Below are 13,862 nucleotides of genomic sequence, written 5' to 3' on the forward strand. Positions count from 1 at the left end.
AAGACAGCTGACACGCTGAATACAGCACCTAGCCTGGTGCTAAAAATGATTTCTAGGACTACAAACCAGAGAACTTAAATCCATCCACTATAATCCAGGGAAACAGCTGACCGCATGCACCTGGTCTAGTACTAAAAATGACAACATAGATTATAATTAGGAGGTCATATCTTACTAACTTGTGGATAATGAAAAAGAGAACAAGACACCCCTAGAGTGATATCATCTGGATTCAGTAGGATACGCAAGTTATTTTGTCATATTTTCTATAATAATTAGGGCATGTGTCTAATATGTATTACGTAATTTTAGATTGCATGACACAATGTACGCTTATTCTTAGAACAGGAATGGGGATACTAAATTGTAAGGACATGCTCAAATGTTTCGTCGTTCAGTCTCTTTTCACTCCAGTGTAGTACAAAAATACCAGATTGATTGCACAGTGATTTTGCATGTGGTCAATTTTGTGCCTAGTGGCATCAATTGTGAAGCCAGACGTCTGGCAGAGCTGGATAGAAAAACGTTGCATGTAAAATGTCTCTGTCCGACTTTGGACGCGGTACAAGTGCACAAAGCCCACAATTTTTCATTCTAGTGTCCATCTCAGGCAAAAAAAAAAAAAAAACCTGGCCCGACACAAATGGCACATGTGAATGCACCCTAGAAGTGCTTTCCCTCCAAGCATGCTATATTACTATACATACACATATATCACGTTTCCAAATTGGATACTTAAAGTCACCATTTTTCCATAATATTATCTTTATGTACAAAAGGCCACTTACCAACATAATAGGACAGAGTGCGTTTCAGGCGATCAAAAACAAACCAGCGCTTCTTCCAGGACTTAATTTTACCACCCATCTTGGTCAGAAATCCTCGACACATTTTTTCAGTTAGAATAATGTGAGAACAAGCATCCACTACATGGCCTGAAGACTCAATGTGAGTGCGTAGGTCAAAATCTTCTTTTCTAATAGGGAGGTAACGGGTGAGAGGTCGGGCCTTTGAAGCAAATGCAGAGCATGAAGTTAGTAAATCACTGGATATCGAAACACAATTCATGACCATGTTTCAAAAACAACAAAAAGGCTACGGGTCTAACCTGTGAGAAATGTTTTTCTCTCATTTTGACCTCTCGATCAATCAGCCTTTGCCTATGAGAAGTCTCATCCTGTAGACGTTTTTCCAATTCTTTTCTTCTCCTTCTTTCATCTTCCAGTGCTCTTTTGCGTGACTCAACTTCACGCTCCTGCAAATGAATGATTATTGTTAGCGTCACAGAAGAAAAGAAAATATATTATTATAACCAAACATTTCTAAAATATGTCGTCACAAAGGATTTAGGCTATATTCACACGTAGCATAATTGCTGCAGTATTTCCGTCTGAATTTAAGGCGGGTGTAAGAAAGGATTACATTTTTGGTGGTTCTACCACTTCAAGCTAATGTTGTTTCTAAGACTAAGGCCTTATTCAGACGCTGTGTTCAGCCCATGATATACGGACCGTGTGTCAGCCGTATTTCCCGGACTGTCCACAGTTCAGCGAGCCGGGCTCCTAGCATCATAGTTATATATGATGCTAGGAGTCCCTGGCTCCCCGCTGGAATAATGTCCCAGACTGAAAACATGATTACAGTACGGGACAGTATTCTCGCAGAGACTCCTAGCATCATAGATAGCCTCGTATAATGCTAGAAGCCCGGCTTACTGAACTGTGGTCGGTCCGGGAAATACACCCAACACGCGGTCTGTATATCACGGACTAAACACGGCCGTCTGAATAAGGCCTAAGAGCTCAGAGCACACATATGCAAGAATGTATACCGATTGAAGTTGGGTAGTCTTAAAACTTCTAGAATCTGAGAATTTGCCATGGGTTGTGTATGGGGAATCTAGAAACCGCCAAGCTAATAAGGGCCTGTTCACATCAGCGTTGGCTTTTCGTTCCGGGGTTCTGTCGGAGGTTTCAGTCGGATGAACCCTGCAACGGAAAGTCAAACTGAAACCACAGCTTCCGTTTACGTCACCATTGATATCAATGGTGACGGAAACATTGCTAATGGTTTCCGTTCATCACCATTCCGGCAGGTTTCCGTTTTTCCGACGGAATCAATAGTGAAGTCGACTGTGTTTTCCGTTTGACTTTCTGTTGCGGGGTTCCACGACGAACCCCTGAACGGAAAGCGAAAGCTGATGTGAACCGGCCCTAAGAAACATTGGATAGAAAAGAAGGGAGAGCTCATCTGGAACTGCATAGTGTACAGGACCTCCTGCTCCCCTCTCTCCCCAGATAAGCCAGGTGAATACTCAGCTGCTTTTACATGTTTTGTCGGCTTACTTACTGCTTTGCATCTTTTAAATTGTATCTTTTGCGCTTAAAGAGGCTCTGTCACCACATTATAAGTGGCCTATCTTGTACATAATGTGATCGGTGGTGTAATGTAGATTACAGCAGTGTTTATTATTTAGAAAAACTATCATTTTGACGGAGTTATGACCTATTTTAGCTTTATGCAAATTACTTTCTTAATAGACAACTGGGCGTGTTTTACTTTTTGACCAAGTGGGCGTTGTGGAGAGAAGTGTATGACGCTGACCAATCAGCTTCCAGCCGGGATGGGATATCTTTCACAACCCTGACACTTCGGTAACATTTGTGTGAGATTTACAGCACAGCAAGCGTAATCTTGTTTTAAATGACAGTTTACAGCAAATCTCGCGAAATTACTCTTGCCATGCTGTAAATCTCCACAAACGTTTCCAAAGTGTCAGGATTGTGAATAGACATCCCGTTCTGGCTGGTAGTGATGTCTATTCACTGTCATGATCACTTCAGTAACGTTAATGTGTGAGTAAGTGACTGCACATAGTGATCTAACTAGATCACTATGTGCTGTGTAAATGAATGGAGAGGAGTGCATGACGCTCATTGGTCAGCATCATACACTCCTCCGTACAAAGCCCACTTGGTCAAAAAGTAAAACACGCCCAGTTGTCCATTAAGAAACTCATTAGCATAAAGCTAAAATAGGTCAAAACGTCGTCAAAAATTATCGTTTATCTAAATAAAAAACACTACTGTCATCTACATTACAGCGCCGATCACATTATGTACAATATAGGCCACTTATAATGTGGTGGCAGAGCCCCTTTAAGTAAAATATTTGTATTTACTTAGTGATTGTGGGTGGACCTATTTATTTGCGCTATCTTTGAATCCGAAAATCTCCAGTGTATTACAGTAGCAGCAAATTGGATGAGACTTTAAGAAATCTCATCCACACACTGCTAAAAATTTCTGTACAGAAATTCACCTGCAGTACAGATTTTTCAATCTGCTGCATGCTAATTGCTGCTGAATGGATGCATATGCGTTGAATGGGGAAGGCAAAATCTGCAAAATAAAAATAGCAATTGTTGCAATTTTCGCTGCAGAAAAGCTGCGAATTCACTGTAAAGATGGACGCCTCACTGCTCCCCCGCTCTCTGTGCTGCCAGGCTCCTAGGATGACATTTTAATCTCATAAAACCTCTGCAGTCAATCACAGATTACAGCAGTCACTTGGGACAAAACTTCATACCAGGAGGCTGGCAACACGGACTAAACCTGAAAAGAGTGACACGTAACTATGGGAGACCAGGAAAAGGAAGTTTAGGCTGGAATTCCCTGCGGTATCTGAGACGGATTTGCTGCAGAGTTTTTAACCACGAATCCAACCAGTGTGAACATACTCTTAAAATAAAATGGCACAGCTTATTAAACAGAATACCAACTCACCCTGGATTCTACTAGTCTTGCCCTCTCTGCGTGAGCCTCTAGGAGCATCCTCTCCATTTCCTCAATCTTCAGCATGTCTAGTCCACTGGCACTAGAGGAAGAAATTAGAGCGCTAGAGAAAGATGGATAAAACAAGGGGAACTGATAAAGTAGTTACAAGAACCCACCTTGACATGTTATCAGGGGAGCAGGCTGAATTTCCTGTAGATACACTGGTGTCCAGACTATCTGAACTCTCCAAGCTCAGTGTGTCATATCCATGTGATGGATCATCTTCCCGAGAGTGCAGAGGTCTCTGATGGTGCAGAATGGAGTGGTGCATGATTGGAAGGTAAGCTTGAGAAGCTGCTCCGTGGAGAGACTGCCACTGTGACTGAGCCTCGACAACAGCTTTCTGCTTTAACTCGGCAAGACGTTTGCGCTGTTCATCTATAACTTGCTGCCCTGCAAAGAAATACATCAATGTAAAAGACTAAGTGAAAGGGGAGAAATACCCATAACGACCCTAAATATTCACACAGTTGTTCTTTTAGGGTGAACCAAACATTGTATTTTGTTGCAATCTCTGCATTTGTTTTTAACAACATGGCTGAACCTTGATAGCCCACATGCAGCAGCTTTGTTGTGGTTTTAAGGCCTCAAGAACACGACCGTGCAGTATTTACTGACCGTAAATACTGCCTGGACGGGCCGCGGACTGTCATCTGCATTTGCGGGCCATGCTCACATTGTAAAAGTATAGGAGCACGGTCAGTGAATGCAAAAAATAGGACATTTCCTATTTTTTGCAGGATCATTTCTATGGCCCGGACACACACCCATAAATATATACGGGAAGGTGACCGTGGCCGATAGAAATTAATGGGTCAGTATTTTATCCGCAATTACGGATCCGTAATTGCAGATATAAGTTAGGGTTGTGTGCATGAGGCCTCACCCTTACTCAAATCACTTTCTTTAGAAGTGGAAGTAATGTAGGTAAAAAGGAGCACCAGACCATTTACTGTGCCGGTCTAGCACACTCTGTCAGAATGATGCAGGCTCCATTTAGAGGGACAGCCATTACGGCTGACCGTAAATCACGAATCTCTCACTGCTCCCCCAATTGACAGAATACTACTGCTGACAGAGCTGGCTGGATCCGGTGTGAAGGATTTGATTTCTTCATGGCGGATATCCCCTTAATAACTCCTGCTAGTAAATAGAGTGACGCGAGTAATAGAACTAGAATATCGAATTGCCGGTGATACAATTATTTAAGATATAATCAAAGTTTCATCAAAAGTCAACCTGCGGTTTAGGATGATTTGAACCTAGCACTATTACTGTATGGCAAAAAAGATCATCACAGTTATAGAACACAAGGAGTGCTAGGGTGGACCCCACGAGGATCCACATTTAGTAATATATTTTTGTCATCACAGCAGGAGACAGTCCGCAATGACGCAAGTGAAAGGCTACAATCGGGGTATTTATACACAAATATGTACGGTTTACGTAATGGCATCCAACCGGTGATCCAACAACAACAAAAAAGACCTCTAGAAACCTATGTGACACCTTCTTCAAATTCTGCACTCCATACATAACAGTCACAGTCATATCTAGGTAGCGACAACACACAACAAACTTCTTGGCTACCTGTGACTTCAGACAGGAAAGGCTTCTCTATGTTCATGTCATCGGCTAAAAAGACATACAGATTGGAAAATGAATATGAAAGGATGAGACAATGAGCAAGAGGGGTGAAACAGTGACTGAAGGACCAAAGTCCTTTCAAGGTTGATTATTTAGTTGTAGGAATGAATGAAAAAATTAATTTGTACATTAAAAAGAAGAATTTGAAGTGTTGCAGAATTTTAGCATGTGCGGTAAAAAGACAACAGGAAGCCTGCTAGGCAAGATCCATGGAGGTATATGACGCACCATGAGACAGTAGCAGTTACTGGTATTCGAGTACACTAGTTGGGTTAGTATTACTCCATAATGTGGCTCAGGGTCTGTCACCTTTTTGTTGAAGGGCTAGTTGTCTCTTGCTCTGGATGTCCTGCAGTGTGACTGCCAATCCGTGGGAAAGGCTGCCTGAGCCATTCTGTGTGAATATTGTATTCTAAGAGAGGAAGAGCTTTGTATATTAGCCAACAAAATGTGCTTATATTGAAGTGAGAAAATCATATATTAGGTCATACAAGGACAGCATTTCAGGCACTTACCTTAGGAGAAATACTGCGGCCAAGGGTGGAAACCGAGAAATGGGAAGATGATGGAGAAACTGTTTTCATCCGTGGTAGAGTAGCACCACCATCAATTTCTGTTCGGGAACGAGAGATCTGCGAGGATAGGCATGTGAACGTGAATTTTCGATCAACAGACGAGTGCAGAAAAAAAACAACCACATAAGCCATGCTATCGTGCCAGTAAAACTTTTACGTGAACTCCTATTTTTGACCAATGCTGGCTGTATAGACAGTAAATGTAAACTCTAGTCATTTTTTTTCTAAAAAGCAAAAAAAATAAGTGTTGCTACCTGAAAACCATCAACGTTCAGGATAGGTGCTACTGACAGAGCTTGTTATTAACACTTGAACCTCTAAATACATTTTTTTACGATATGAACCCCCAATATATTAGTCTCTGTTCACACTAGTGTACCGGCTTTAGTTTTTACAGGACTGATGACAGATATGGATCCATTATGATCGGTTTTGTAATGTATCCAAGTGACATAATCAGCCCTTTAAAAAAAAAAAAAAAAATAAGAAAAAAAGCTAGAATAGCACTTCATGTGACGCGATCCTTTCTATTAAAGAACAAAAGGGATAGTACAGAATTATAGTGCACCCATTCTGAATGTCATTGGGGGCCGTCAAATGCTGTATGGATCAGTTATGAACATAAGCCATGACCCATATGTGAACAGAGCCGTACAAGGATTCTAGATTTTACATTTGTTGACTTTATAGCCAATGTCGGTTGATAGAACGCCACAACACAGCACTCTCTTGAACGTAACACATGAAGCCTGCTGGACTTCAGGTTACCTAAACATTCAAATAAGCCCAAAGCATCAAACATGAACACCAAGACGAAGCCGAGATTACCTGCTGGAATTTACGAGAAGTGTGAGATTTAGCAGGAAGGGGAGGAGGGGAAGGATGAGGAATGCTAGAAGGATCAGAAGTGATTTTCTGGTATTGCTGTTCCATGTCAAATGCAGGTGCTGCACAAGAAAAAGAGTCCACCTGAAGTAGTGGACAATAAATGAAAAGAGCGGGTGGTAGGAAAGGGGGAGAAAGCAAAACACAGAGCGGAACAAAAAAACGGAATGAATATTTGTGGAATTATGTGAGCTGAAAGACATCAAATATTTCCCTTCGCTTTTCTGCTCTTAATAAGTTCTATAAAAAAAATACGGATCTACACTGGGCCTCATGCATAAAACTGTTCTAACAAAAAGAAGCCCATCACAACCAATCACATCACTTCATTCATATTTAACCTCATCCTAAGAAGACAAAGCTGGAACACGGACACCTATACAGTTCTTGTGTCTCACGGCGCGGCTTCAGGCCATGATGAAGCTACTGGAGACGACTTCAAGAAGGTACAAGGAAATCACTCATGAATTTATATAGACACTAAATAGGGTTTCTTTCCAAAGGAACCGGATACAAATATACATCAAATATGTATATCAAGAATGAATACGTTCCAGGTTATGGAATAGACTATTTTACAGTAGACTGAGGTTATTCCATAGAATACAAAAATAAAAACTCTTTAGATCTCCTTATACAGACCGTGCGCTATAGCTTCTGCTCAGAGTGTTTTGAGGCAAAGCAGCAGTCTTTCCCGACAAATCCAGGGGATATCTGGTATACAAGTCTTTTTTGGAATATTGGGCTGCTATTTTTCCCTTGTCCCCATGATTATACAGTTGGGGTCAGTTCACACTGAGTTTTATTGGCACTGAATATTGACGCTGAAACAGCGTTAGAGTCCGCGCCAAAAAATTGCCGAAATCGCCCCTCATTGATTTCAATGGGAGGCAGAGGAGTTTTTTTTCCAGGCGGCTTTTTGCCTCTGACCTCCCATTCCTGAAGGAATTCTGAGGAACATTTTTTTCTGCCTGCAAAAAAACTCTGTGCGAACAGGGCCTAACAGCACTTTGTAACTATGTATTGTTTATATTTATGTTATTGATGATTTGGAAGCCTTGTAAATAAAGCATTGTTGTATTTGTTTGTTAGTTTCCTGTGTGCTTGTAGAGTATCGTGGCTTTGTAGACTTTGTTCTGATATACTGAGGGCCAGATGTACTAATGGCGTTCTATATGCCAGTCTTATCGAGTAGACGTAGAAGTAAGATGCAAATAAATCTATTGTAGTTCTCCACAAGAACTTACACCACTTTATGGCGCAGAAGTTAGAAAGTCGTGACTGTAGCATAAAAAAAGAAATAAAAAATAAAAAACAGCGTCCAAATTTGCTACTTTTTTTCACCACCTAAATAAATGTGTCCATGCCTCACCATTTTCTAAATCTATTTGGGGTTAGTGAATGAGAATATGTTTTCTTTACATCCAGAGGAAGAAACATTTTGCTCAATATCATATATTCCATAAAAAAAAAAAAAAAACAACTCAAATTTTTTATGTAAGTATTAGTTGTGTTTCAAAATGGGGATTTCTTTAAAGTTGAAGTATTTCATTATATAATATTTTACCATATAATCTGTACCAACTAGATGATGCCACAACTTTCTATACAAATATCCAAGTGAAATACTGCAGGATTACCGGTAAAGAAATGCCGGAAGAGTAATGGTGTTCTATTGTTTCAGGTGTATGTATAATATATCCAAGTATAAAGGTTCAGGCCAGTTTCACAGAAGCGTAATATGGGTGCATTTCTGTACCCGTATCGTGGCCACAAATCCTGACCCAGCTCTGATGACTTGAACTAGCTTCAGTTTGGAAGTTTGAGGCAGATTTTCCTCTCCCTGCACGCCGATTTTCGCGGAGTTTTTCCGCATAAAACACCGCGAAATACGCTTTCTCTGCCTCCCATTGAAGTCAATGGGAGGTCAGAGGTGGAAACGCCCGAAGATAGGGCATGTCGCTTCTTTTTCCCGCGAGGCAGTTTTACTGCTCGTGGGAAAAAGACGCCGACGCCTCCCATTGAGATCAATGGGAGGCATTTTCGGGCCGTTTTTGCTGAGTTTTGCGACGCGGTTATCGCGTCAAAAAACTTGTCAAAATACTCCGTGTGAACATAGCCTAAACCTTAAACAGATGTATGCTCATCAAGCTGGCCTGAATTAATCTTATTACATGGCTGATAAAATAATATTGTATAGGCAGTAAAATGTAGGCTCCTGGCAGGAGGTGATGAAATGCTTTGCCTATTACAATGGCATTGGGAACTAATTCACCAGGTTTGAGATATGCTTTTGGTGAATTTATGAGAAAATGTGGATAATAATGTCTGCCAATGTAATGTATGGAGCAGCAAATCAGCAAAACAGGCAAAAGGATTCTCTCACCCCTAATCCTGACCAGATCAGAGCAAAAGGCTCCACTTTCCATTCAGACGCTATATAGAGTGAGCCCCCGATCCTCCCAAGAGAAGAGGAGAATCTCAAGAGATCGGTGTCCTGCAATACTGAGGGAAATCGGTCTGCTAATGATCGGTATAAGAAATAATTCTTATAATTGAATCTTCTAATTTTACTTCTTGAGTTTTTCTCAGAACTGACAGGTCCTCTCAAACTAACACAGAATAGACATGCATCTTATCTTTTATAAGATACAAAGTAAATCAGAAGTGATTTGGTATTAAACACAGTTTATATGGGGTGAACAAACCTCCGTAGAGATGGAGGGAGAAGAGGAGGTCGATGAAGAGGAGTGATGAACAGGAGAGGGATCCTCACAGGAAGGGACACAAGAGGCGGATTTAGCACCAGGGTCAGCAAAATGGGGAGCAGGAGAAGCAGGGGCTGGAGTCAAGTTTCCAAGTATATCATGAAGTTGATCTAAAGTGATGTACTGAAGAAAATACAGCAAATGGATTACAAAACAGTTCAACATGTTGCAAAAATTGTTGTCTAGCCTTAGCATCCACCATTTTGTTTGGTGCAGCCACCACAAGAGGGAGTTAGAGAGACAAATGAATACTGTTCTATATTAAACGCAATAATAAACATGCAGCAATCTCCTGAGTTCCCTCTAGTGGAGGCTACAGGTAGCAAGCAGCAGGTTATCTTTTTAAACCGTATATGCTGGGGATTTGGAGCACACACACACACAATGCTCCGACTGCTGTAAAGATAGATTAAGAAATAGACACAGTACTTTAAACCTATAAATGACAATGATAAAAAGTGGACATTTAACAGGCTCATTTAAACGCATTAATTATGGTTATGATCCATATTATTTTGCATGATCATAGCACTATTTTCTCAATGTAAAAGCACAAACTGTTGTACAATAAATAATTTACTGTTAATTAAAATGTATTGTTCATACACAAATCATCAACATTATTTGTAAACGTTCATCATCAGAGTAAAATGTGGTGACAATCTAATGGCAGTATACATACACAATAATTGTAATGATATAAATGTCCATTCATACAAACCAACGATTGACCATTGATAAATTGTAACCTGTACATGCAACTGTTAGAATAGCACAAGTAAAGGCAAGTCTGTTACTGTGTACCTCTGAGTCAGCTCTGAGCGTTGTGAGAGAGGGAAAGGGATTAACATGGGGTGAACTGCTGCACAAACGAAGAGCATCAGCCAGGCACAGGTATTCCTAAAAGCAAGTAAAGCAGTAGAAGAGAAAACGGAGAAAAGGCCAAGGGAATAAATAAATGGAAGCAAATTAAAAAGGTAAAAAAAAAATACTCTATGCAGGAAAGACAATGGATCTTCATAATCCTCTAATCCCATGCTGTCACAAGAAAAATATACATCTTGTATGTCAATATTAACCCCTTAATGACCAGCCTATTTTAAACCTTAATGACCAGGCCATTTTTTAAGTTTTTCCATCGTCGCATTCCAAGAGCTATAATTTTTTTATTTTTGCGTCGACATAGCTGTATAAGGTCTTGTTTTTTGCGGGACAAGTTGTATTGTTTAATAGCACCATTTTGGGGGACATATTATTTATGGATTAACTTTTATTAACTTTTTCGCGTTTTAAATCTACGCCGTTTACCGTGTGATATAAATAACACAATAACTTTATTCAGCGGGTTGTTACGATTGCAACGATACCAAATTTGTATAGTTTTTGTATGTTTTACTACTTTTACACAGTGAAACCGCTTTGTTTTTGTGTCTCCATATTTGAAGAGCCGTAACGTTTTTATTTTTTCGCCGATGCGGTTGTATGGGGGCTTTTTTTTTGCGGGAAGACTTGTAGTTTTTATTGGTACCATTTTGGAGTAGATGCGACTTTTTGATCACTTTTTATCACAGTATTCACAGAAAACAGCAATTTTTCCATAGTTTTTTATTACATTTTTTACGGCGTTCACCGTGTGGGTTAAATAATGTAATAGATTTATAGTCGGGGTCGTTACGGACGCGGCGATACCAAATATGTGTAACTTTTTAACTTTATTTTGTTTTTTTAATAGTAAAGCATTTTGTAAGGGGAAAAGCTGGGTTTTTCATTTTTCTTCACTTTTTTTTTAATTAACTTTATTAAACTTTTTTACTAGTCCCACTAGGGGACTATAATATGCGATTCTGCGATCGCATTTATAATACACTGCAATACTTTTGTATTGCAGTGTATTACTGCCTGTCCGTTTAACACGGACAGGCATCTGCTAGGTCATGCCTGCGGCATGATCTAGCAGGCATTCGCTCCAGGCAGACCTGGGGGCCTTTATTAGGCCCCCGGCTGCCATTGGAGACACAGACACTCGGCGATCGTATCGCCGGGTGTCAGTGGGATGAGAGGGAGCTCCCTCCCTCTCTCCAAAACCACTCAGATGCGGTGCACGCTATCGTGCACCGCATCTGAGGGGTTAAATGGGTGAGATCGATACTAATATCGATCTCACCCGGCAGAGCAGGGACGCTCCCAGCCCTCAGCTGCCTCTGGCAGCTGAGAGCAGGGAGATTTGACAGCTCCCTGCTCTGTAAACTTATTCCGATGCCGCAACGTAAAAAGTCTATGGCATCGGAATAAGGCCCGTTAGTGACCGACGTAGAAACACGATGGGCCGGTCACTAACGGGTTAAGGGGAAGTATGGAGCGGGCTCACAAAAACTACAACTTGTCCCGTAAAAAACAAGCCCTCGTTATGGCTATATAGACAGAAAAAAAAAATATATATATATTTATTTATTTTTTATAGCTTTTGGAATGTGGGGAGGAAAAAACAAAAAAGTGAAAATCCAAATAATGGCTGAGGAGGAAAGGGGTTAAAAAGAAAGAACCTGCAGGGGACAGCAGATAAAATGGTTGCCACATTAGCAGGATTCACTAGCAAAAGTCTATAAGGGTATGTTCACACAATTAAAATACGTCTGAAAATACGGAGCTGTTTTCAAGGGAAAACAGCTCCTGATTTTCAGACGTTTTTTGAGCAACTCGCGTTTTTTACAGACGTTTTTGGAGCTGTTTTCATTGAAGTCTATGAGAAAACGGCTCCAAAAACGTCCCAAGAAGTGTCCTGCACTTCTTTTGACGAGACGTCATTTTACGCGCCGTATTTTGACAGCGACGCGTAAAATGACAGCTCGTCTGCACAGAACATCATAAGACCCATTGCAAGCAATGGGCAGATGTTTGCCGACGTATTGGAGCCGTTTTTTCAGGCGTAAAACACCTCCATTACGTCTGAAAAGAGGTCGTGTGTGAACCCAGCCTAACAATTCCACTGGGAATCTTGACCTCCCCTGCATCAAATAGTGAAACAATATAGTAGCAAAGAAGTAGAGAGGACAAACAGATGTAGATTTTACCTGCTGCAACCAGATGGATGTTTGAGAAAAGGAGGGGGTAAGGAGAGCAGCTGCAGTATCAGACAGTAAGTAGCCATGAGAAATAAAGACGGGCACCTGCGCACAGTGTAAGCATTCAAGCAGAGGTCTGAGAGCCCCTCCAAATTCCTCACTTATGGTCAATCACAACTGAACAGACAGCGGACAATGTATGCTTATGTACCTCCAATGTAAATTAAACTGCATTCATGTCAACCATGACAAAATCGGACACATGATCTAATTACCTTTTTACTTTAAAGTCTACAGTTGGTATCTGAAAATTTCAGACGTCAAAGAAACCGGTCAGCTGTCTCTTCGGTGGGCAACAAGGAGCTGGGATTCCCACAAGCTTATACAATGAACAGGCACTGGTGCTCTTGCAAACACTGCGTCCCTTCAAATTTTAGCATGAGATCTTCCTATTTCTGAAGATCTCTGAGCTAATGTTGATGGGGTGCCCAAAGTACGTAAAACAACATATACACTACCGTTCAAAAGTTTAGGGTCACTTAGAAATTTCCTTATTTTTGCAAGAAAAGCAAAGTTTTTTTCAATGAAGATAACATTAAATTAATCAGAAATACACTCTATACATTGTTAATGTGCTAAATGACTATTCTAGCTGCAAACATCTGGTTTTCAATGCAATATCTACATAGGTGTATAGAGGCCCATCTCCAGCAACCATCACTCCAGTGTTCTAATGGTACATTGTCTTTGCTCACTGTGTTAGAAGGCTAATGGATGATTAGAAAACACTTGAAATTCCTTGTGCAATTATGTTAGCACCGCTGTAAACAGTTTTGCTGTTTAGAGGAGCTATAAAACTGACTTTCCTTTGAGCTAGTTGAGAATCTGGAGCATTACATTTGTGGGTTCGATTAAACCCTCAAAATGGCTAGAAAAAAAGAGCTTTCATGTGAAACTCCACAGTCTATTCTTGTTCTTAGAAATGAAGGCTATTCCATGCGAGAAATTGCCAAGAAACTGAAGATTTCCTACAACTCCCTTCAGAGGACAGCACACACAAGCTCTAACCAGAGTAGAAAGAGAAGTGGG

At 40.6% G+C, this 13,862-nt stretch overlaps 1 protein-coding gene across 15 annotated transcripts in view; it reads right to left on the reverse strand.

Annotated features, from left to right (window-relative positions):
- The window catches only part of PHLDB1 (pleckstrin homology like domain family B member 1), a 314,415-nt gene that overhangs the window by 21,125 nt on the left and 279,428 nt on the right, over positions 1-13,862 (reverse strand). For 4 of the 15 annotated variants that reach the window (XM_075840036.1, XM_075840032.1, XM_075840030.1 and 1 more), the window contains 10 exons: positions 10,516-10,611; positions 9,652-9,834; positions 6,887-7,027; positions 5,999-6,115; positions 5,793-5,895; positions 5,427-5,471; positions 3,953-4,229; positions 3,786-3,876; positions 1,109-1,255; positions 789-1,008 (listed from right to left, as the gene is read on the reverse strand). In XM_075840036.1, coding sequence (XP_075696151.1) covers positions 789-1,008; positions 1,109-1,255; positions 3,786-3,876; positions 3,953-4,229; positions 5,427-5,471; positions 5,793-5,895; positions 5,999-6,115; positions 6,887-7,027; positions 9,652-9,834; positions 10,516-10,611 — 1,420 coding nt within the window. The remainder of the gene's footprint in view (positions 1-788; positions 1,009-1,108; positions 1,256-3,785; positions 3,877-3,952; positions 4,230-5,426; positions 5,472-5,792; positions 5,896-5,998; positions 6,116-6,886; positions 7,028-9,651; positions 9,835-10,515; positions 10,612-13,862) is intronic. The other 11 variants (XM_075840034.1, XM_075840033.1, XM_075840046.1 and 8 more) reach the window with 8 other exon arrangements.

The sequence above is a fragment of the Rhinoderma darwinii genome, chromosome 10, assembly GCF_050947455.1.
Source record: "Rhinoderma darwinii isolate aRhiDar2 chromosome 10, aRhiDar2.hap1, whole genome shotgun sequence".
Taxonomy (NCBI): domain Eukaryota; kingdom Metazoa; phylum Chordata; class Amphibia; order Anura; family Rhinodermatidae; genus Rhinoderma; species Rhinoderma darwinii.